At 33.6% G+C, this 25,153-nt stretch overlaps 3 protein-coding genes and 1 pseudogene across 3 annotated transcripts; all 4 read right to left on the bottom strand.

The window, feature by feature from the left end:
- Nucleotides 1–533: 533 nt before the first annotated feature.
- Nucleotides 534–4,290, bottom strand: LOC112090658 (O-fucosyltransferase 34-like). The gene is made up of 9 exons (XM_024162546.1): nt 4,181–4,290; nt 3,948–4,141; nt 3,237–3,304; nt 3,040–3,128; nt 2,739–2,904; nt 2,117–2,406; nt 1,828–2,032; nt 1,575–1,732; nt 534–765 (listed from the first exon to the last, which is right to left on the bottom strand). Exons 1-9 carry the CDS (start codon nt 4,288–4,290, stop codon nt 534–536), a joined length of 1,512 nt encoding a protein of 503 aa, XP_024018314.1.
- Nucleotides 4,291–9,128: 4,838 nt separating this feature from the next.
- On the bottom strand, nt 9,129–13,914 carry LOC21409139 (protease 2). Its single transcript, XM_024162500.1, has 11 exons — nt 13,459–13,914; nt 12,788–12,951; nt 12,475–12,697; nt 12,252–12,396; nt 11,958–12,164; nt 11,712–11,846; nt 11,363–11,491; nt 10,748–11,136; nt 9,968–10,181; nt 9,681–9,874; nt 9,129–9,501 (listed from the first exon to the last, which is right to left on the bottom strand). The coding sequence occupies exons 1-11, from the start codon at nt 13,860–13,862 to the stop codon at nt 9,300–9,302; spliced, it is 2,406 nt and encodes an 801-aa protein (XP_024018268.1). The 5' UTR covers nt 13,863–13,914; the 3' UTR covers nt 9,129–9,299.
- Nucleotides 13,915–14,990: 1,076 nt separating this feature from the next.
- LOC112090263 lies at nt 14,991–19,361 on the bottom strand (annotated as a pseudogene).
- Nucleotides 19,362–20,103: 742 nt separating this feature from the next.
- Nucleotides 20,104–23,045, bottom strand: LOC21409138. The gene is made up of 6 exons (XM_024162539.1): nt 22,601–23,045; nt 22,384–22,493; nt 21,473–21,570; nt 20,905–21,116; nt 20,645–20,694; nt 20,104–20,408 (listed from the first exon to the last, which is right to left on the bottom strand). The coding sequence occupies exons 1-6, from the start codon at nt 22,995–22,997 to the stop codon at nt 20,376–20,378; spliced, it is 900 nt and encodes a 299-aa protein (XP_024018307.1). The 5' UTR covers nt 22,998–23,045; the 3' UTR covers nt 20,104–20,375.
- Between the last annotated feature and the right edge of the window lie 2,108 nt (nt 23,046–25,153).

Below are 25,153 nucleotides of genomic sequence, written 5' to 3'. Positions count from 1 at the left end.
GCAATGAAGAATCATGTGTGTACGTCCATTATTTTCGAATCACAAGTACTCACCACCCTTTGCTAGCTCTTTCAATGCGTCCTGACAATCCCCATATAACATTTTAACAAATTAGTAATTATGATAGAATATCATCATCATATTTGCAAAACAAAAGATTTAACTTTTTTTTACGTCTTTAGTTTATAAAAAGTTCGAATTTCAACGTAAACAAGCTTTGAAACCGAAAGTAACATGGAAAATTTTTACCAAGCGCATTCTTTGCCTCATTATGAATAAATAAAAAGAGAAATATCCTTTGCATAAATTTGTGTGTGTATATATATATACCACTTATACAGCCCCAATTTTTCAGGGTAATATATCAAAGAAAAAGAGGTATTATGATCTGGCCCCTATCCCCCCCAACCAATGAAAATCTCAAAAAAGATTATTCCCCATTTTGTTTCAAAAACTCCAAAATTACACTGAAAATAAAAACAAAAGAATGAAGATATGGACGAGGCAGATGATGATTATGTATTTAAAAAAATTTAAGGTTCAGCAGGTGATAGACATTCCTGAGGATTTGTGTAGAAGTAATCCTCTTCCTTTGGTTTACCAGGAACCACAGATCTCTTTGTTGGATTTCCCATTCTATCTATATGAGCCGCCTTCACAGCCAAAGAGAACTCATCCCAGCCAATAGTCCCATTGTTGTAGTAGTCTATCAGCGCTACTAGCACTTTTCTGTCTGGAAGTATGGTTTTCTTGAACCCCAAGTATCTAAAAGTAATAGAAAACTGTTAGATTACCAATCAATCCCAAATGCTTAACAACAATACTGCATGAAATCTTCTGTTTATGTGTGGACCTAGCTCAAACAAAGTACTTAACATTCACCATTGCCCGATATGGATATATTAAAGGAGACAACAAGCCTGCATGTAAGATGTTACGTAAAATCACCTACTTTATACAATGTTAATTTACTAATTTTTCCAAGAGATTAAGCTGATAGAAGGCGGGCTAATAATAATATTATAATCTAACCAGAATAACCATTAGAGATCAGAAGATCATTCTTTTTGTCTTTTCTGTTGTTCATTCAAAATGTGTGAAAATTATGCAATATGAGCTTCCGTGTTTATGAAGAAAGATATAATAAGAATTTATTGGATAGGATTATTATCACCGTTGTCCCCTAAATTTTAGAGTCATTCTTAATTTGCCCTCCAAAGTTTAAAAATTCTCACTTTACCCCATGAATTTTAAATTGTTCCCACTAAATCTTCCTATTGGAATTTCTATTAAAAACAAATAAAAAAAGAGAGTAATGCGGTCGCGAGATCTTTCTATTTAAATATTTGTTAAAAGCAAATAGATAAAAACCACATGACGACACTTAACCCTTTTTTTCGATTTGATTTTAATAGAAAATCTTATAAAGGGGCTTAATTTAATGAGACTAATTCAAAATTTATGGGGCAAAGTGAGAGTTTTCAAAGCTCATAAAGTAAATTGAGAATAACTCCAAAGTTTCCGGAGGCAACAATGATAATAATCATGTTTGATATGAGTTTTATAGCATATACCTTCTGTGGCCTTCAACAACTTTTGCCATGTTTCCTCCATAAGTAGGAACAAAGATATCACTTTCTATGGAGACGTAATAATCTAACGCCGCCATACGGTTCGAATGGTTTCGGAATGGATCCAAGTCTGAGGGTGGCAACAATGTCTCCTTCCTAACCTGTTTAACACAATAGAGAAGGCTCAAAAACAGAATTACAAGGGAAAAAAAAAAAATCCATATAATATATGTCTAGTTCTCAAGTTGGTAAATACCAAGTTTGGAAAAGCTTCTTTAAGAGCTTTCATTCTCTTTTCTGCCTTGTAAATTTCTCCAGCAGCAATGTAGACCTGGATGTTCCGGTCAATGTCCAAGGCGCGCAATGTCAGTGCAGTTTCCTCCGGAGTAAGAGGGCAGAGTCCGGCTTTTCTTTTCGCTACGGAATCTATTTCCTTCTCTTTCCACCATGGATAAGCATATCTTAATAAACAAAAAAAAAGAAATTAATTAGTGCGTTATGATAATTATTGTATTGTTACTTGTAATTCAAGGCAACTCGTGCACCTCATTTTTGTCAACGCATCGATCTCTTCTTCATTGCAACCTTCGTTGCACCCGGAGAATGCCACCATGTCCATTTCGTACCGAAGATGAAGGACTAAGAAAGGGCCCTTTTCCCTAAGAATCCCAACGATTTTCTTCGCCAAAGCCTCAATTGGAGGTGCCAATCTCAGAGCGTGGTAATTTGCACGGCAGCGCAGTTTTTGAACCTCGTCGGGGATCCCATTATTAGCAAGCCTAGCATCAGTTTTAGTGAAATGCACAATTTCATATGTGTGCAAGCGAGGTAGGATCTGCGGATCAAAGAAAAACCGTTAAAAATAGACTTGTCTAGTGTTAGGGAGAAGAATTTTCGATAATGATATTGGGCATACGAAAATTTGCACATTTTTTACATTGAAACTTGCAGAATTTGAACATTAGAATTGTATTAGTTTCAATAGGCTTGCTTGCGCAAATTTAAAGGAATACAATAACTTGCGTATTTAAAGGTTATGCTTACGAATTTTAAATCGAGAAAGTTAAAAGTAACGATGGACTTATATGCCGTCATGGGTGCCTTGAAGACACCATAAAAGGACCGGACTTGTCTTTAAAATGTGTCTTTTAAGAAATTGTTACTTACCACATTATAGTAGTATGCCATGTTGGACCAACTTATGGGAGGCATGGAATAAAGTGAGTCCCTTTCTATTTTTGCCTTCTGCTCAGGAGGCAGTTCTTTCAATATCCGAACCTCGTCTCTTAAAGATCCAATGAAATAATCCACGTCGAATATATCCGCAAATTGACTGATCTCAAATTATCAAAATCAAAAACAGATCAGAAAATTTTTACCTCCAAATCTGATGGCATAAAGATACAACTAATTAAGGCCAATTATTGGTACAACTAGAGAAAATAATAACACTAGATATTGACTTTACCTATAATCATTCCAAAAAGAGGTATTGTCCAACTCAGGAACAATAAGGGTCGCATTTAGATATCTTGCAACAGCTACCATGTCACATATCTTGTAGAAAAAATAAATAAATCATAGAACAGGATATAACAAGTTTCTGTCCACGCTTGAAAAGGAAAAATAAGTTGTAAAAAGAAAGGCGAATTGATTACTACTTACACCAGATCGCATTTGATTCAATCCTCCATTAGATGAAACCGTAAGATACCCACTGTTTTGGTAAATTCCTGAACAAGACAATATATAGATAAGATCACATCTATTTATAAACTCTCGCTTCATAAAGAGATACAAGGTGATTCTCAATGTAAACTCTTTGTGGGGTCCATTGTATTTTTTGTGAAGCCCCATATTTTTTTTTTAATGAAACACTAAAAGGTAATATATACAGGCGTTAAGATACTACACGTTTCTATATTCAAATCACAACACCACTTTCACCGGAATCGATTAGAAGCATTTTTATAGTTGATTTTAAAATTGGCTCCCAAAAAATAGGAGTTGTCTCATTTATCCCTTAAACTTAAAATGACACAAAATTCTTTCCAAATTTATCGTAAATTGCAATTTTGATGCTTTTGTTATTGAGACGTTAATTTTTTAACTGTTTTAATCACATTTGCTCCTTAGGTGACCATAAGTGATAAAAATCGTTAAAAAAAAATGGCTCATTCATTCCCAACCAATTATGTGACTCAGATATGATTAAAAGCATTAAAAAAAATTAATAGCCTTAATAAAAGAATTATTAAAGTTACAACTTATGTGAATTTCATTTTATTTTAAGTTGTAAAGTTAGCCAACTTTTATTCTTCCGAAGCTAAATTTGAAACTAACCCTTTTCTTACATGTGGCCTACATGTTACTTACTTGCAGGAGGAAAAGGATTGCCGGCAAATTTGATTCCAAAGGAAGCAAAGAGTGCTTTGAGCTGCATGACAATAGCCCACATGAGGACCATGGTGGTGAGTCTAACAGCCCAGAGTTTGGACCTCGCTAACCATGACTTGGCAATAACCATTCTCTTGATCATCTTCTCTTCTTTGATGTTTCCATTGATCAAACTCTTCAGTTTTTCGCCTTTCATCCCTCGCAGAATCAACCCCTTCAGTATCTCAGCTTTCACACCTCCTGCATACTTAATCTTACTGTACGGCTTGTCCTTCTCCTCCTCTGAGTCCCTAAAACCATCCTTGTTATGATTATATTCCATATTCGTATATATATATATATATATATATATGTTTGGATAATATATGAAGATAAAATATGTGTTTCTAGAGACCAGATTCCGGGGATGTATTTCTGGAAAGCTGGTTTAGAACACTTTGCTTGTTTGCATGCAAAAATAGCATAAGAAGAAAGGGTTTATATAAAAAGAAGGGAAAATATATAACAATAAAGGGGGCTCTGATCAGATACAAATTGATTTCTTTTTATGGAGCAATGAATGGGACCCAAGACAACTTTAATTATATGACATATATACAAAATAATGACCTATGGAACAAGATTTCCTTAAAAAATAAATAAGAAATAATTAATTAAATAAATACACCTAGTTGGGAATCACAGAAAAGAGAAAACTACACCTATCGTTTGCTAAATAAAGAAATAAAGTTATGTACGCAAACATTAAGCCATGAATTTCCCTTTACGTGCTGTTTAATCTCTTTTTTAATATTAAAAAGTTGACACAAGCCCTAAATTTCTTGACGCTAAGAAAATTAAGTCCTACCAATATGTACCACGGCCTGTCAAAATTAACAAACTATACTGGTAGGCTGATTTTTATTTATTTATTTATTTATTTATTCATAGATAAGACACATTAATTAATTAGAAATCTAAGTAAAGGTAGACAAATTATCTCTTAATCAATGTAGCGTAATTAGGATTTAGGAAATGTATTACGATTACAACTGAAATCCTGATGAGTTTAGTGTGAATAATGTGCATTATAAATGTTTTTTTTTACCCATATGCTTCCAAAAATTAAGAACTGTTTGAAAAATATGAAAATGAAGATTCACTTAAAGGGTCCGTTTGGTAACGTTTTTAAAATGATTTTATTGTCAATACAAAAGTAAAAATGAGATTGTTTTGAGAATCATTCTGGGACCGATTCTAAAATTGCGTTTGGTTAGTTTTTTAAGAGATTGTTTTGAGTATAATAAAAAAGTGATATCATGTTTGGTTATAATTATTGATTAATATATTATAACATTGTTGATAAGTACTAGAAAATGAAAACAAAAAAGAAAAAATAATTTTCAATTGTTTTCTAATTCCTTCACAAAAACCCTTTTAATAGTTTTTTGTTTTTGTTTTCGTTTTCAAAACATTTGCTAAACAAACACGATTTGCAGACCATTTTCATTTTTAGGCCTCAAAAAACGTGTAAAAATGTTATCAAAAATAAGTAAAAATTAATTTCAAACGCACCCTTTATTTCTCTGGTTAAAAGGCTTTTTTTAACCCGCAAATTTGATAATAGCCAGGGGACTTTTCGGACATTTGTAAAATACATGGCGTTTAAGTAGTTTTTTTGCCCCTTCCCCCAATGACTTCTTGGATTTCCTCAACTTTTTGGATTTTAATCACTTGCCTCTTAAACTTTCAAGTTTTATATTTTACACTTTCAACTTGCTAAATTGTTGAAATGTGCTTATTTTTATCTTTCTTGGGTTAAGTTCGGGGTTGATTGGAGATTTGAGAGATTGTTGTTAAGATTTGAAGTGAAACTTGGGGAACATTGCTATAATTTTCTAAATTGAGGGGATAAATGTTAAATTAAAAGTTCGGATGGCAAGTTATCAAACCCAAAACATTCGAGGGGCAAACTTGCTAAAGATAAGTTTTGGAATTCTAAAAATAGAAATATAAGGGTGAAAGTTGAATAAAGGCAAAACATAGGGGGTTTAGATTAGCTTTTATGCTAGCTGGGCAATGGTTCATTGCTTCATAAGTCTTAGAAAAATGACCAGAGAAATAAAATTATTGAAGGGGATAGATTAAAAGAAAATAAAGGATACGAATTTTGATATGTTACTCATACCATTCTTCTTTCTTTTTTTTTTTTTTTTTCCTGGCAAAAGGAAAAGGAAAGAGATAATTGCTAAAATAGATGGCTTAACCCCAATAATTATTTGACACTGATAGGATTTATTATTGAGTGACAAATTCTAAAATTAAGATTGAAAACCTGTACGGAAAGAGAAAACTAAAAAATTAATAAAATATCACCACGTTTTATACTGCTGTCGCACGCAAGTGGAATTATACACATTAATTAGTAAATATATATATACACACACACATACATAGATATTTAATAGATATGCAAGTGGGATTTAAAAAAAAAAATTGTCTCTTTCTTTTATTTTTTCTTTACCTATTGGTATCGTTTCTTTCTTCTTTAGAATAACCAAGCGCACTTAAGTTTAATTTACTCTTTAAAGTTTAAAGTCTACAACATTATATAGTAATATGCTTGATTTTTCTTTGCCTGAAATTTTTAAGTTTGAAGTATTTTTTTCAGAAAAGAATTTTAAATTTAAAATATGAATATACTTAAGTAGAATAATGCACCAAAAATTAATTGCTTTTTCGAAAGTCTAATCTGACATTTTATCAAACACAAGATAGAATTGAACATAATTGTATTTAGTCCAATCCTGATCTAATGATAAATAAAGATGCTTATTTTGTTTAAGTGTTCACTAATAAGCAATGTTTTTTTTTTTTCCTTAAAAAAATGATATTTGACTCACGATTTTCGATAGTTTTATTTTATCAAATGATTTATTAGCATATGTTCGATACAACAATTAATAAGAACTGATTGTTGGTTACTTATTGGGTTCTTGAGCTCCTTTTCATTTTTTCCCTCTCAAATCTTGGAAGAAAATAGTAGATGAGATCAATGTTGCTTGATTAGTTTTCATGGGTGATTGGATCGTTCACTGATTTGTGATATCATAGAGTCTATACGTTCTTCTTTTTTTTTTTTTTTTTGGTGAAAGTTCTATGGACGCTTTTGAGTATTATTATTAGTTTGGTAGTGCTGTGAATTTTGGAAAAAATTACTTTTTGCTATGCAGAAGGAAGAAACAACTGTTATAAAAAGCAGCTGAATGTTTGATAAATTATAATTATAATAGCTTTACTGATTCTAAAATCAGTGGAATAGCGTTTGATAAATTATGAAGTTGAATTACTGTGGTTCTATGGACGCTTTTGAGTATTATTATTAGTTTGGTAGTGCTGTGAATTTTGGAAAAAATTACTTTTTGCTATGCAGAAGGAAGAAACAACTGTTATAAAAAGCAGCTGAATGTTTGATAAATTATAATTATAATAGCTTTACTGATTCTAAAATCAGTGGAATAGCGTTTGATAAATTATGAAGTTGAATTACTGTGGATGGTTAAAAATTACGATTATATTATATTATACTATAATATAATATATATATAATTACAATATAATATATATTTATTATTATATTTAATATAATAAAAACTATTATTATATAATAAATTATATAATTATAATATAGAATATAATAATATTATTAAAATAATAAACTGAAATAATTAAAAATTACGATTAGATTATATTATATTATACTATAAAATAATATAGAATTACAATATAATGTATATTTATTATTATATTTAATGTAATACAATAAAACTATTATTAAATAATATATTATATAATAATGATATAGAATATATTAATATTATTAAAATGATTAATATAATTACAATATTATAAAACATATTATAATATTACAAAAGAAATAATAATATTTCAATTATATTATAATTAAAAATTATAACTATATTATATTATATTATATTATATTATATTATTATTATAATATCATATTATATGATAAAATAATAATATTAGAGTTATTAATATAATTATGATATTATATTATATTATTATATTATTATATTATATTACATTTCGAGTCTGAATTTTAGATTGGAAAGATCGTAAATTTTTAATTTTATTAGGGGTATTATGAGTATTATAAAAGTTTCATTAATTGTACTATATTGATTCTCGCACAATCTAAAAATTAAAGTTGCTTTTGGACTTCTTCTAATTTTGGCTGTAGATTCTTCAAAAATTCTTTAAAAAGAACTTTTAAAGAGATTTATTAAATACTAAAATAAGCTTTTGCTACAAACAGAAGCTGATTTTGGGAGCAAAAAGCAATACCAAACCTATGTGTATCTAAAAGCTCAAAGATTTGGATGCTTAGTTTATTTGAAGGATTATTATTGTTTTTGTTAGTCAGTTTTGAGATTAATAAATATATAATACTACCTACTACTACTACTACTATTTTGATTGAGGCCTTGCATGCTTATGATGCTAACATCTTCTACGCATTGTACTACTACTACTATTATTTTGAGGTCTTGCATGCTTATGATGCTAACATCTACTACTACTACTATTTTGATTGAGGCCTTGCATGCTTATGATGCTAACATCTTCTACGCATTGTACTACTACTACTATTATTTTGAGGCCTTGCATGCTTATGATGCTAACATCTTCTACGCATTGCGGCATCACGACATCAGGTCAAGGTGTCACAAGCAGTATCAGTATCGAAGCACACAAATCTTGAAAAATCTTAGGATAAAAATTAAATGTAAATTCTTCCAATCATGATCAAACACACAAGGTTTGTGATTATCCTTTACTTTCATATCAAGTCTAATTTAAACGTTCCCAGTAATACAAAATTAAAGATTGAAATGCCAGTTCTTATTTCTGTAGTCATGTTCAACACCAGAACCAGATGGGGTTCACATATTTTACAGCTAGACTCTTCCGGTGGAAACAATTATTAATACCACCATCATACTTCTTTAACTATTAGTGTGGTTACATGGTCAGTTAACTTTTTTACTAACTTTGACTATTTATGCTTTTTTGGTAGGTGTTTAAAAGATTATCACGTTAGTTAATATCAAGAGATTCAATTCACCAATGAAAAGATAGTTTGTACGAAATTGTCGTTAGAGTTAGTGTCTCTGGCGCTACTCTTAAACAGATATTGATCGCTCCAGAGAATTATTTATCCTTTTCACACCAGAGATCACAAAACGAAATTTGCAGTCTTATCTGCGTAATAAAGCAAAGAATCAAAACCAACTTTATTGAAGAATCGACTGTCAAAACTAGAATGGCTTATTTATCATCATTTGACATCCCCATTGCTTTTAACAGAAAAGCATACTCATAAGCAGTTTCCCCACACTGCGCGTAGCGACCGCCTTCACCAAAATGCCCTCCGCTCATATTTGTCTTCAGAATAACTGAACCAGAACAAGCATGACATGTACTCTCCCGGACTCTGGCCACCCACTTTGCAGCTTCCCAAACACCAACCCTGAGAAACAATATCAATAGCTAATATGAGTGTGAATAACAAGAATTCAAGTTCTTAGTTCTTGAAATTTCACTGTGAATAAACAATAGGAATGAGCTAGTGTATAGAACAAATATCTAGAAGTATTTTTCCTTGCTTGCAATTACAAAAGTGATAGAAAGCACTGGGAAGGAATTTGCCTTGAGTCATTAAGAGACGTTGTGACAAGCATTGGAGGGTAACAACTTCCTTTAGAGATGTTATCATAAGGCGAGTAGCTGTGGATACACTCGAACTGCGATTCTATCTGAGGATTTCCAAATTCTTCATAATCCAGCACGGTGAGAGGCAAATTATCATCCAACAAAGTGTTGCATATATCAAGAAATGGAACCTGATAGAACAATTACCAAACATCAGGACTTCAACTACATCAGGAAAGTAAATAAAGGCTGTAAACATTTCTATTTTACAGAAAGAGATAAACCTTCAAAATCGCAGCACGAAACAGATCTGGGCACATGTTGATAGCTGCTCCCAAAAGAAGAGACCCTGCACTATATCCAATCGTACTGAGCAGATGTCTATGTACAAAGTTCTCACTAATGAGGTAGTTTGCACATGAGACGAAATCATCTATCGAGTTTTGTTTATACAACCCGCTCCCAGATTTATGCCATGAACTATCCCCACCACCACCTCTGTCCAATGTAAACCATGTTTTATAAGTTAAATATATAACGTCTCAGAAGCAACGCCATATACAATATGGATCTTAGCAGTAGATACTTAATAAAAGCTTCTTTTTTTTTTTTTTTCTTTTTTGACAGAGTACAGCATAAACATTCAGGTGCTGAAACCTAACACGAATATGGAGTTCTGTCGTATTTGGATAGACCAATAATCAAGTGAATGCATTGGTTTTAGCTTTTGTTTTTTTTTTTTTTTTTTTTGGTAGGGAGCTAAAACTCTAAAAGGTTTGGGAGAAAAAGAGAGGCATTTCACCAAACACCGGGACACTAGACAGGCCCTGCGAGTACCACACATGTTTGTGCATGCAGTACAACGGACCACTATTGTGGGAGTAACTGAAACCAAGCTCTCTTTTGGCGAGGAGACAAGCACCCTAATTACACCACTTGTTACAGGGTGGTTAACTTTGTTGCATTCTCAAACAAACATGCAATCATCTCTATATATTTTAAAGTATATCACAGTCCTAGTTGTATAATCTGATTCTGTTGAGACTCAAAATGATAAAAACTACCTGACGTCAGCAAATGCCACCACCCAACCCCGATCAAGTAGGCTCAATCGATGTGTACACCAGCTTTTATCTAAAACTTCTCCATATGCTCCATAACCTTGCAAAAGACCAGGGGACTGACCCTTCTGCCAGGCAGTTCGAGAGTACAAAATAGTCAAAGGAACTCTGGTACCATCTTGGGAAATAACTTCCTTTGTTTCACAACAGTATGAATTAGAAAAGTCCTTCCACCTCTGCGATTCGTTATACTGGACATTTTCTTCCTTATCATGGTTTGAGCCAAAAATCGGTTCTGTATCTTGTTCACAAGAAACACCTGTCACTTCCTCTTGCTGTACAATTGAGAATCTTCTTTTTGACATGTCATAATTGACAATTATATCCGGCATCTGCACATTCCATAAGAAACGGAATCTAAAAGGTGAGCAAGCAAAAGTAATTTCTTAGTAACTTAAAGAAGAAAAATAGACTATATAATCGCATTCCTGATTATTCATGGTATGGTCAGCCAAATATAAACTTCTGACTATTTACAATTTCCGAATGGTAAGCTAAATGGAAAACACTTTTTTTTCTGCATACTGACTAGAAAGTGTCGTTGTGCTCTATAGTTACCACAGGAGATGAAAGCACCACATGGAATATTGACGTCATGAAGTCATGGTTTGAACCGGGAGTGACAGCACATGAACTAGAGGGCAAAGGGAAAAACCAGGGATTGAGTTCCCCAATCTCCAATTGGTGCTGCAAAACAAAAGAAATAACAAGTAAATACTAATATACTTGCATTTCTATATCTTAGGACTAGAGGTAGACTAAAAATATTTGGGTTCTTTTCTTTTCTTTAATTTTTGGGATTGAGAATGGAGAATCTTGTGCTACAAAATAGCGCAAAATCTGACTAGAATTTTCAAAAAGGTCAAAAAAAAAAAAAGGAAAAAAAAAAGAAACAGAATCCAAATACCTCGCACTCAATATTGACAGGCAAATTGATGGAACAGAAGGTGGGATTACCCTTCTTACTGAGAAAAAGCACTAGAAATCCATCGAAAATGTCCATGTCTTGTATGGTAAAGTCTTTACGTGGAAGGATGATATTCTACAGAAGTATCCAGGACGAAAAAAAGGATTAGCAACTACGCTAAAGAAATTTGCTGATGACTACATGAAAAGCACGCAAATCAATCTTAAAATGAGGTACGAATCTGACCTGCCAATTAACTGACTGTATATCTTCAACAGGGCATCTAACCAGGTAATAATTCTCACCAGACCACTCTTTATTTCCGCACAAAGGAACATTTGTAAGAATATAAAACACACCATGGTGATGCTCCAGAAAGTACTGCACACCAGAAACGCGCTCACGTATTTTTTGCAAACCACCAGATGGGTTGGCAGCTTCTATTATATAAACCTGTAATTTCAGCAGTACTATGTCAAAAGAAAATTCTTTACTGTAATTCATAATTTAAAAGACCGTAGTTAGTTTTCATTTTCCTTCCTCTGATGAAGTCCTTGAGTTTGAATTCACAGTTATGAACTTGCCGTCTTTTGTGCTCGTCATGTCAATGCAAAAGCTAGAATCACTTTCTGTAAATAAAGGGATGCCGTCTGTATCATTGGATTCTACTTTTGAGTAGAGAACCCTGGTGAAAACCCAAAAATTGAGAGACCGTCTTCACCCACACGAGAAAAAAAGAAGCGTTGCAAGTAACGATTATTACCTGAAAGGTCGTTGGTTGTCATCTGATAAAGTGTAGAATAATGTATTACTATCCTGAGCCCATGCTAAACTAACAACTCTATGAACTTGTAATTTTGGAATAATACACCCACTTCTGAGGTCCTTAACTTGAAGCATGAACTGTTCACTACCAGTAACATCAAGTGTGTATGCAAGATAATTGTGGTCCGGCGACACTCGACAAGTCCCCACATGCACATAACCTATAATCATACATGCACATACAACTTTAAAAAAGGAAAAATAAAGGGTAATGCCCTTATCTAACAAAGAAGTAAGAAAAAGTCTCGCACCATATTGCTCTGCAATTTCATTCCAGTCAAGCAAAATTTCCTCTCTTCCAACATCCCGCTTCGCATAGCGGAGAATGGTCTTTACCCAATTACTTTCCTCAACTCCTGATCTTCTATAAAGAACTGGGTATTCCTTCCCTTCAGGAATGAATTGGTAGTACAACCTGAACAAGTTTGGCACAACTAGTTAATTCCAAAAACTTCCAATACCAAAGCAACGCAAGAAACAATAAAAAATATTTAACCACACATGGAAAAATGTTATCAGACTTTCAATCCCCTATTCAATAAATAAATAACGACACAAATTCTACATAATCACAGAGGCGTTCACTTTGGAATTCACAATGTACCATATATATATTTACAACCAACTTAACTATAATTTCCATAGCTTAGCATAAGCCATAAATCCTCCATTATAACTAAACAGTATAACTACAACAAAAAGTTTCGGCTTTTGGTACACAAAAGAACAAAAAAAGGCAGCTTGAAAGAGCAAGTTCAAACAAAACAAGAACAATCTAGACCACAATATAAAAGACAGAAAATTTGCCAAAAACATGAAAATGAGAAACTTCAATAAAACGAGAGCAATCTAGAACACACTATAAAAGAAAGACAGAAAATTTGGCAAAAACGTGAAATGGGCACGAGGGAAATGAGCAAACCAGGGCCCCCAACGCTCAGGAGGAGTGGAAATTTTGGCGGGCATTCGACTAGTCATCTCAGAGAAGAGTTTGCGTTGCAGCTTGTGGGTGTCAGCCATGAAAGCTTCAGCGTACGAGTTTTCTCGGCGGAGGTAGTCGGAAAGATCAGGGTCGTTGGTGTTGGACATCCAATGGTAAGGGTCTTGCCACGTAATTCCGTGAGCCGAGACTTGGAATGGGATTTTCTTAGGGATTGGAGGAGGAGGAAGAGAAACTTGTTTGGGTTGTGGGAAGTGGCGGCGTCTGCAGAAAGACGAGAATCTTGAAGAGAATGCGTCAGAGAAGAAGTAAAACGGCAAGGAAAAGGACGTCGTTTTGATGGACAACTTGGGGCGAAAGAGAGCTGGAAGTCCCATCATGACCATGCCATGGAACCTGGAAACTGGAACTGGAAGGTAGACGGATTGTTCCACTTATGCGTTGGAATGGTGGAGTTCATTCTTAAAAATAAAAAAATACAATAATAATTAATAAAATAAAACAAAAATGAAAAGAGTGTCTGTTGCAGATTTGTCCCCTGAATTTATGGCGTTTCGTTAACTTGCCCCTGAGCTTCTAATTCTGAAATTTGTTATAGTGTCTCTCATTTCAATGATGCGGCGTTAAATTAATGACGAAAATGTATGTACAATAAAAAATTCTAACATCTCAAAATACAACTTTTTTAATCTAAAAAGTAGGGATTGTACTGCTTAGGATTGGTGGAGTTCATAAGTAACCAAAGTTGGGTCTTTTACACATTTATTCCCCTAAATTTGTTGGTTTTATCAACTTCCTCCTGAACTTCTATTAACAATTTACCCCCTTAATTTGCAAAATTGTTGAGATAACCATTTTAGTGATGATTGACATGTGTTAAATTGATGATAAAAATGCATGTTCTCAATTTAAAACAGTAATATAATTTTTTTCAATTCCCCGACTCTGAGTCTTAAATTGAATGATCATTGTGAACACCAAGTAGAGGAAGAGGATTCCCATCTCGCATTTAGCATACTAGTGGAACCACGTGCTTTGCATGTAAGGATGAATAGAGAGAATATATATGCCGTGTTTGAAGTTAGTTTTGTTTTTGTTTTTCATATTTTTTTAGAATAAAAAAATAAAAATGAGAGAGAAACGACGTTTGACATAATTAAAGATAAAAAGACGAAAATAAAAATAATTTTTTAATTTAGTGTAAAATGGAAGAGAAATAAAAAATGATTTTTAGTTGTTTTTCATTTTTTATTTTCGTTTTCTGAGAGAGGAGACATTAATTGCTTTTTTTTTATTCTGAAAATAATCTTTTGATTAAACTATCAAACACATTTTTAAAAATGATTTTTGTCTGAGATTGAAAATAATTTTATTTCCATTTTCATATAAAAAAATAAAATCATTTTAGAACGAGTTTTAAACGCACTCATAATGTTACATTTTTTAGCATTCGCTAAGTGGAGACAATTATAATCATCATCATACTTCTTTCAGTAACTAATAGTGCGGTTGAATTGTTATTTAACAAATAATTATGATCCCTCTAGAGCAGTACTTATCCTTTACCCACCAGTAATTACAAGAGGAAAACTTCACTCTTATCTGGCACAATCAGCAAAAAAGCACAACTAATTTTGTTCAAAGAATGACTATCCAAAATCAGAAAGGCTTATTCGTTATCATTCAACATTCCCATTGCTTTTAACAGAAACGCGTAGTCATAAGCAGTTTCCTCGCAGTGTTCATAGCGGCCATTTTTCCCCAGAATGTCCTCCAATCATACTGGTCTTCAGAATAACTGGACCAGAACATGCATGACATCTACTCTCCCGAACTTTGGCTACCCATTTTGCAGCTTCCCAAATACCAACCCTGAGAAACAACGAGATAATATGAGTGAATAATTTGACTGCAAGTTCTTGAAATCTCACAGTGAATCAACATTGGGAATAAGCTAGTAAAGAACAAAATATCTAGAAGCATTTTTCCTTGCTTGCAATTACAAGAGTGAGAGCAAGCACTGGGAAGGAATTTGCCTCGAGTCATTTAGAGATGCTGTGACAAGCATAGAAGGGTAACAACTTCCTTCAGAGATATTACCATAAGGCGAGTAGCTTCGGGTAAACTCGAACTGCGACTTTATTTGAGGATCTCCAAATTCTTCAGTAGACTTCGAAGTTGAGTGAGACAAAGTATCATCCAACAAAGTGTTGCGTACATCAAGAAATGGAACCTGGTAAAAACTTTACCAAACATCAGGATTTCACTAAATCAGATAGTAGATGTTTTTACTTTCGAGAAAGAGATTAACCTCAAAATCGCAGCATGAAACAGATCTGGCAACATGTTCATAGCTGCTCCCAAAAGAATAGCTCCTGCACTATATCCAATCCAACTGAGCTGATGTCTATGTAAAAAGTTCTCACGAATCAGGTAGTTTGCACATGAGACAAAATCATCTATTGAGTTTTGTTTATACAACCCGCACCCAGATTTATGCCATGAACTATCCTCGCTAATACAACCACCTCTGTCCATGTAAACCAAGTTGAATAAGTTAGAAATATAACGTCTCAGAGGCAACACCACGCACATTTTGTTTCGTATGAGAAAGCAGCCATCAGTCATATGCATAATCTATATTGATCTTGGCAGTAAATAATGATTATATCCAACCCTCTTTTCTTCCCTTTTCAAAGTATTGCATAAACATTCAGATGTTGCTGTGGAAACCAAAAAAGAAAATGGAGTTTTATTATTATATTTTGATTGTAATCATATGAACAAAGTAGCTCACTTTTTCCTTTACGCCTGGGAAAGAACGTCACACGCGTTTATACACTCAGCCCCTATTGTATGACTAAGTGCAAACCAGGCGCTCTGCGGGCGAGAGACCAACATCCCAACCACACGACTTGTTACCGGGTAGTAACTTTGTTCTTATCTAACAAACATGCTATCCTAACTATATATTTGGAAATACATCACATTCCGAGTTGGAAATATATTATCATTCTGTTGAGACTAAAAATCATAAAAACTACCTGATGTCAGCAAATGCCACCACCCAACCCCGATCAAGTAAGCTCTGGTGTTTTGTATGCAAGCTTCTATGTAAAACTTCGCCACATGCTCCATATCCTTCCAAAAGACCGGGACTGACCCTTCTGCCCGGCTGTTCGGGAGTACAAAATAGTCAAGGGAACTCTGGTACCATCATGGGAAATAACTTCCTTTGTTTCACGACAATATGCATTTTCTTCCTCATCTTGTTCCAAATCATCGTCTGAGTCAGAAAGTTGTTTTGCATCTTGTTCACAAGAAAAACTCCTCGCTTCCTCTTGCTGTTCGGTTGAGAATACTTCTATTAACATGTCATAACTGGCAATCGCATCCGACACCTGCACATTCCATAACAAGTAACTGAATCTAAGAGGCAACCAAGCAACAATTCTTGGTAATTTAAAATAGAACAATAGACCTGAAATTTAAATCTCATTATTGATGATTCAGGGTATGGTTGGCCAAATACAAAAATCAGACTATTTACTAATATCTAAATATTTAAATTATTGCTTGGTAACTATCTTCAATAAATAAGAAGCTTTAGCTTGTCTAATCATATATGTCCATATCTTGTATCCTAAAGTCTTCACGTGGAAGGATGTACTCTACAGAGTATCAAGAATCAGAAAAAAAAAAAGGATTAGCAACTATGTTAAAGTCATTCACCAATGAAAATATTAAGCGGGAAACATCCATCTCACAATTAAGTAAGAAACTAACCTGCCAATTAATTGACTGTACATCTTCAACAGGACATTTAGCTAGATAATAACTATCACCGGACCGCTCTTTATTTCCGTGCAAAGGAGCATTTGTGAAAATAACCAACACACCATTGGGATGCTCCGGAAAATAACGCACGCCAGAAACACGCTCACCTATTTTTCTCAAACCGCCTGACGGTTTTGCAGCTTCGATTACATAAACCTGATTTCAGCTGTAAAATGTCAAAAGAGAATTCTTTACTGCGATTGCCATCTTAAAAGGTCAAACAGTTAGTTGCTTTACTTCCTCTGTTGAACATGAAGTCCTCGAGATTGATTTCACAATTATGAACTTGCGGTCTTTTGTGCTCGTCATGTCAATGTAAGATCTGGAATCACTTTCCGTAAATACAGGGATGCTGTCCATATTATCTGAATCTAATTTGGAGTATAGAACCCTGGTGAAAAATAAATAATTGAGAGAGTATATTCATCCACATGGAAAAAAAAAAACAAAAAACAAATGTGAGTAACAATGTGATACGCCCAACCTGCAATTAACACGGTCAGTCACAATTCTACACTCTTCGAGCGAGTGCCAGCTCCCAAAACAACAGGTAACCGAAAGAAGAAGAAGAAGAAGAAGATGGGAAGAGAACAGTGGAAGAGAATCGGAGATGAGAAAATTCTTCTAGTTCATTCATACCGGAACGGTGTTCCAAAATCAATATCATATACCTCTCCTCGATAAACCCAGAGCAAGAGGCGAGACTACCCGTAAAACAGAAATTGATTACAGCAATTTGATACTAAGAGAAAACAGAAAAGATGGAGGATCTTCCATCACTCCCGAGGACTAACGCCCCTAACCACGCACAAACGACACTCTTCCCTTTCAGACGACATAATCCCCTAACCACGCTGGAGGCCTTCGAATTCGTGTTGGACGCTGTTTCTTTATCTTGGGCTGGCCCACCTCCTCTGTCTCAACCGTTTCAGGGCCCTCTTCTGGTGGAGTCAAGGAAATGGGCTGGGTCGTATCACAATGATTACCTAAAAGGTTGTTTCTTGTCATCTGATTGAGTATAGAATAATGTACAACTATCGTGAGCCCATTCCGAACTAAAAACGCCACGAACTAGTAATTGTGGAATAATACATCCAGTTCTGAGGTCAATAACTTGAAGCATGAAACGTTCACTACCCGTAGTATCAACTTTGTATGCAAGAAAATTTTGGTCTTAGGCCTTATCTCGTGAGGAAGATAGAAAAAAGCTTGCACCATATTGCTCCTCAATTTCGTTCCAGTCGAGCAAAATTTCCTCTTCCGACTTCCCGGTTCAAATAGCCGAGAGCAGTCTTGATCCAATTACTTTCTTCATCTACTGATCTCCTGTAAAAAACTGGTTGTTCCTTTCCTTCAGGAATGTCTATATAGTACAACCTGATCAAGTTTGTAACAACAAACGGCTAATCCCAAAAACTTACACTACCATATCCACCAAATTAAGGAACAACGAAACATATTAAACCACACTAGGCAAAATTTCATCAGGCTTTCACTCTCGTATTCCATGAATAAATAACACGGGAATTGGGAAAATTAGGTGGATAGCCGATTTTGGCTGCCCCTTTTAAATTAACGGCCGAACTTTTTTTTTTAAAGGTAAATGGCTTTTTTTTTTTTTTGTTAGCAAGGTAAATGGCAATTTTTAATAGTACTACATTGATAAACCGGTTTATTATTTGATTTACCAATGAACCCTGATTGAAATTAGTTAGAATTAATTACATAAAATGTCTTTTATTGAAGTCCTAATTATAAAAATATCGATTATTATACAATATTACAAAAATATCGATTAAGACATATATATTACCGGATATACTCTTATTGGTTACATTCGGGTATGTTCTATATATGGTTAATTTTTATTCTATGTAATCTGGTTGTTTTTCTCATAATATTCTACATATTTACTTTCTTTTTTAGCCTTAATTGATTGTCTATAGACTATAATCAATTATTTAATTTATTTTTATTTTCGTTTCAAAAGTATCTTCCTTCTATCTTTCTCAGCACCATACCTGCGCCTTTCCTTTCCTTTTGACCATTTATGCGCATATCCAATTAATATTGCAAGAGTTTTCTCAATCTTCTTCTCAATCTTCACAGCGTCACACCAACAAAACCTAAGGTATTTGACTCCCTCTCAACCAAAAACACAAGGCCTCATTCATTTCACCGATTCGAGTTTTTAATTTTAGGTTTTTACAGTAAAAAATTCTCAAAAAATATCATATTTAACTTTTTCTGTTACAGTGAAAAACTCTCAGAAAATGTAACATCTCAGCTCGAATCTCAAATCTACAAAGTGAACGAAGCCAATATATTCCTCCTCTCTTAATCTTCAGAGCAGCCAAGTATCTTCCTCTCTCTCGGTATTTGTCTCGAAGGGTACTTCCCCAGTTTTGTCATAATGATACCTTAATTAAGATAACGAAAGTGCCATGGTTTTTTTTATTTGTTATTTTGTTTGTTAGTCTATAGCTCACTTTATATTTTTATCACAATTTTTTTACTCAACATAATTAAAACGTCAAAAATTGCAGACTCACGTTTTCGTGTATTTTAAAGAAAAGAAATACCTAATGAAAAGGTCAATCCACACACACACACACATACACACACAAAATGTAGCCCAAGCTCGACATGACTGTAGTATAATGACTTGTAAATTGATTTTCTATTTTCAGGAAAAACGAAAAGGAATCTACAAAGATATACTTCAAGAAAAAAAGTATGGACACAACAATTAAGAAAGGTCACATTGTGAAACAACTATATTTTCTTCGAAGGAATTAAATAGGCTGTACAGGACAAGCTAATTGGTTTTGAATATGGTTGAAGATTATGACAAACAGGGGTTATAACCTGTTTGCTTATAGCAAATATAAATGAACGAATAAGCTCAAAAGACATCTACTTCGTGTACCAAGTAGCCAAAATTTGAAACAAGACAAAACAGCAAATTCAACTTGTGATGTGTGATATCAACAACTGCTGGACTTCATTTGGTCTTTCCACATAAGTTTTGCTTTTACTACAGAATCTCTCTACAGCAGCTCTCATTTCTTCGTATTCTTCTCATCTTCAACATCCTATAATTGTGTGTAGAAAAGCGAAAAAGAGTTATCAAACATATTTTGTTTGTTAAGTTGCTGAAAAAATTTGGCAGGAGCAGCTTGGTAGAATAAGGCGGAAGCATACATGTTAATGTGACACAATTGGGACGAAATGTTTTAAGGTAAGATTTTAAACTTGAAGATGCTAAAAGAAATCATATATCATATGTTATATATGTTAGCGGAAAAGTTTAATCACAAGATTAACTTACTGAATTGTCAATCTTGTCGAAATCATCATCGAAGCTCTCTTCACCATCATCTGGAAGACAATGTATTGTAATCAACACCCACGAATTAAAAGAGAAATGAAAGAATGAACAAAACCCAGTTGGATGATGGCAATAAGATATGCCTGTTGGCATATTGTGACAATGTTCATTGCCAATTGATGTTCTCACACTACGATGACAATGGCAAGGGATTTTGGAACTTTGACACAATTATTAACACGTAAGGATCAGCTTCATACCAGGCCCCCCATCACTGTCTTCAAGATCTCCCAATAGGAAAGTATCCAAGTCCTGCTCAGCTGATGATGACTTGGATGTTTTATTCTTCAGGTTCTTGTCCTTTTCTTCTTCTTTGTCAGTTCTGTCAACTGCAGATGTTTGATTCATGTTATCGTCTTTCTTTTGCTCCACTTCTCTGTGCTTAACCTCCTCCATGTATTGCTTCTCATATCTGATTGTAATTCATAACCATTTAAGTGAGACTACACATTGAGGCAAAGTTTGAAATAAACAAGAAACTTCGATTAAATAGACATTATCTCGTCATCTGAATACCAAATCTAATAGTCTTGTCTATTAGACTATTCCTTTACATATCTATTTACAACTATTGACAAACAAAGAAGGTCTCCAAATGTGTTATAAATTTGTTTAGCCAGCTTGGCAAATTGTTCAATAGATTCAGATTATAGTTCAGCCTTGAACCAGCAATAACACGGCATTAGTGTAATTGGACGATGAGATCTCAACAGGGCTAGATCATAATTGCATAAGCTAATATAATTGCCGATGTGAACCACTACTTACGGGGCAACATAGCTGTTAACAAGAGTGAAATATATCTTCCAGAACCTCCTTTCTTTCATAACACGTGGGCACAATTCATATCTTAACTTTGAAATTTGCTGCAAAAGAGTAATTACTAATTAGTTGAACATTAGTAACTCATTCTTTTAAGCAAAACAGAAGCATCTGATTAAGTACAAAAAAGTAAAACATAAAAATTTAGATAAAACAATATATCTCTGTTACTACATTCTTTTTTTTTGTAGAATTAGAATAAGCTTTCCTGTTGCTACAAAATTAAACCGTGACAAACACTGATGCCCTAGGGTATTCCTTCACAAATTATATCCTTGACAATTTTTAACACATTTCGCCTAATGGATAAAGCTCTCTGCCACACATTTTGGCCAAATTATGGAAATACTTCATTATTTTCAGAAACAACTTGTCTTTTAAGAGCAATGCCTTCAGATTCTAAAGCCAGTTGCAAAGTTAAAGAAACTAGTTGTGCACACGATCCACGTTTAAGCTTTAAATCGATATAACATGGACTAGAAAATCGAATTCAGAAGTCAATCGCATATTAAAAAAGAAAATGAACTAGCAATTTTTTATTCTACGTAATCGAAGATCAAACCAAGAAAACAAATGAGTAGATAATAAAATTATTAACAACTCAAGGCATATTTTCTTTGACGAGCAATGAGATCCAATAAAGGGGTTCAAAAGATGAGATCAAAAATTATTTTGTAAGTAAAGAATCATCCAAGAAGAGTACATTCCAAGAAATTCGAACTACCAAAAACAAAAAGCAATAAATCTTCCATTGAAAACAAAGAAGAAGAAGAAGAACAAAATAAAGATAGAAACAAGAATCAAACTATATTTGGACTAGTTTAAGAGTAGCAGAGTGAAGAAGAGGGAAAATTGACCTTAACAGTAGTGAGGACCAGAGTAGCGTGTTTCTCCTGCCATTCCGTCAGATCTTTCCTCACATTCGACGCCGTCGTCGGCGCATCCGGTTCAGACTTCTCCGGTTCATCTAAAACAGCGAAATTACAGTGTCATCAAAAGAATTGAAAATTAAAAAAGAAAAAAAAAAGAAAAATCAGATCGGCATTGCAATGCGAACCGAATCGATCACCTGACCTTGGAAAGGAAAGCTCTGGAAAGTGGTGGAAGTGAGTCCCTTGACAAAGTCGGTGAGATCGTCGGTGATCCCGAACTTGAGCAGGTCCGACGGCGACGGCGAGGCCTCCGCCGCGGAGGAAGACGGAAATGTGGCGGCGAGGGAGAGCTGAGAGAGCTGAGGGGGAATGGCGATGATGTCGGAGGATGAGAGGGAGGACTTGATCTGATCGGCCTGCTTGAGCGCCGCCGTCTTGAGGAGATCGGCCTTCTTGGAGGCCTCGGCGGCCAATTCCCTGGATCTCTGGGCGGTCTCGGAGACGAGGTCGGAGATGTTGACGGAGGAGTTCCTCAGGGTCTGAGATTTCTTCGCCGCTTCCTCGGCGAAATTCTTCGCTCGCTTCCATAAATCCTCCATTCTTGTTCTTGATTTTGTTTCTTTCTTTCTCGGTTGCTCGTTTTACTTTTTGTCTAATTCTGGATTTGGTGTTGGTGGTGATTGGCTTGGCTGTTACTATTTTTGCTCGAGAATATGAGAATTAGGGCAGTTTGGTAATTGTATATTTTAGAAAAAATTGTTATTATTGTGAGAAAAAAATAACTGTTATAAAAAGTAATTGAATATTTAATAAATTTTAATTATATAAATATTGATTTTATAGGTATTATAGGTATTATAAAAATTTTATTAATTATATTTTAATGTGATTATCGTAAAATTTAAAAGTTAAAATTATTTTTAAACTGTTTCTGATTTTGACTATAAATTCTTCAAAAATTCTTTAAGAATTATTTTTTATGATTTTTACTAAATATAAATTTCAGCTGTGAATAATTAAAAAATTGATTTTAGGCTCTAAGAATCACTACTAAACATATATTTATGCTTGTGTACCTTGGTCTTAACAGGAAGTTGTTTAAATAGGACAGCGTTTTACCTACCTAAATTGCCAAAATCACTATTAAATGATATGGGATAAAATCATTTTAATACTTGTTATATTTAAACATACTCTTTATGCGATATGTTTTTTTATAATATTAAATTAGTATCTCAACATTTCTTAAAAATATATTCTTAATACTTTGAAATTGATTTTTAAAACGTAAATAACCTTAATACCCTTTCATTTACTTAGCCAAAAATTAATAAATCTTAAAAAAAATTATGAAATTTTTTATCTCGTTGCTTTCTTTAAAATATTTTAGATTTTAAAAAAAAAAATATTAATTTCTATGTAATTAATGGATAGTTTAGATTGCATGTCTTAAAACCCAAATTTAAAATATTAAAAATATATTTTGAAAAATGTTAATGTATTATTTTAATATTATCAAAAAACGTGTTTCGCTCTCTATATATAATTATATATATTTCTTTTATGAAAATTTCAATACCCATTGAGATTGTGTGGGCCACGAGGAATTTTAATGCGCCGTTTTGCGTTTTGTTTCGACTAAAAAGCTAAAAAGGCATCAAAATAAGAAACGACAATTAGAGCAAACAAGATGTAATCTAAAAACGACACCAATAAGAAAATCACAATTGACAATAGAAGGGGACGACATCGAAAACAAAACACGAAAAACTATAATGAAACGAGAAAAACTGAAAACGAACGACAAGAAATGGAAAATTCAAAAGAAGAAACGGCGGTAACACTAAAACCATATGAGCTGAAAGACAACCACCACGAGAAACGATAATAACGTGGAATGACATGCACTGGATAAGCAACAGCCATGTAAAAAAAAAAATAGAAATGAAGCATCGGAATAAGAAACTATAATAACTCAAAAAACGACAATAAAAATGGCATCAAATAATGAAGGGCAATAACTAAAAGTGACAAGCACAGAAAAGCAATGATAATAACATCAAACCACAATAACAGGGAAATAGCAATAAGTAAAAACGACAGCAACATCCACAGCGACTTGGCAACTATCTAAGAAACGACGATAACGTAAGAACGACATCATTTAGAAAAACGGCAAATCCCTTAAAATGACAGCGAACTTAAAATCATAAACGCATACACGACAATGACATCGAGAACTATTTAAGAAATGAAAATAACCCATGAATGGCATTACCTTGAGGTGGATGAAAATGACAAACGCTGAGACTATTAGCTTTTAGGGGACTTCTGTAGTATGTAAGCAGGAAAAGAATATTAATTTACTAAAATTTTATGATACCTAGCTATCAAAGAAAACTTCGGATATATATATATATATATATATATATATATTCCTTCTGAACCTATGTATTAATTATAATTTATTGCTATGTGTCTCTAAATTTTAACATATATTATTTTTTTTTCTCATGTTTGGAAAGTGTTAACCACCGGCCACTCCATTCAATTTCATCTAAGATCTAGATAGAACCAAATTTAAAAACTTACCCTGTATTATAGTTTTTGTCACATTGTACCCTTAGTTAAGCTTCAAAATATGACATTCTCAACGCGTGTAAAAGTTTTGAAAATCTTTATAAGAAATAGATATGTATCAAGTTCTGAAGTTGGTGGCTTGGTTTTTCTCCCATCAAGAATATTCTTAATCAAA

This window comes from Morus notabilis, unplaced genomic scaffold (assembly GCF_000414095.1).
Source record: "Morus notabilis unplaced genomic scaffold, ASM41409v2 Scaffold73, whole genome shotgun sequence".
Lineage (NCBI taxonomy): Eukaryota > Viridiplantae > Streptophyta > Magnoliopsida > Rosales > Moraceae > Morus > Morus notabilis.
Note: the sequence above shows the minus strand (reverse complement) of the source record. Positions and strands in the feature narration are given on the sequence as shown.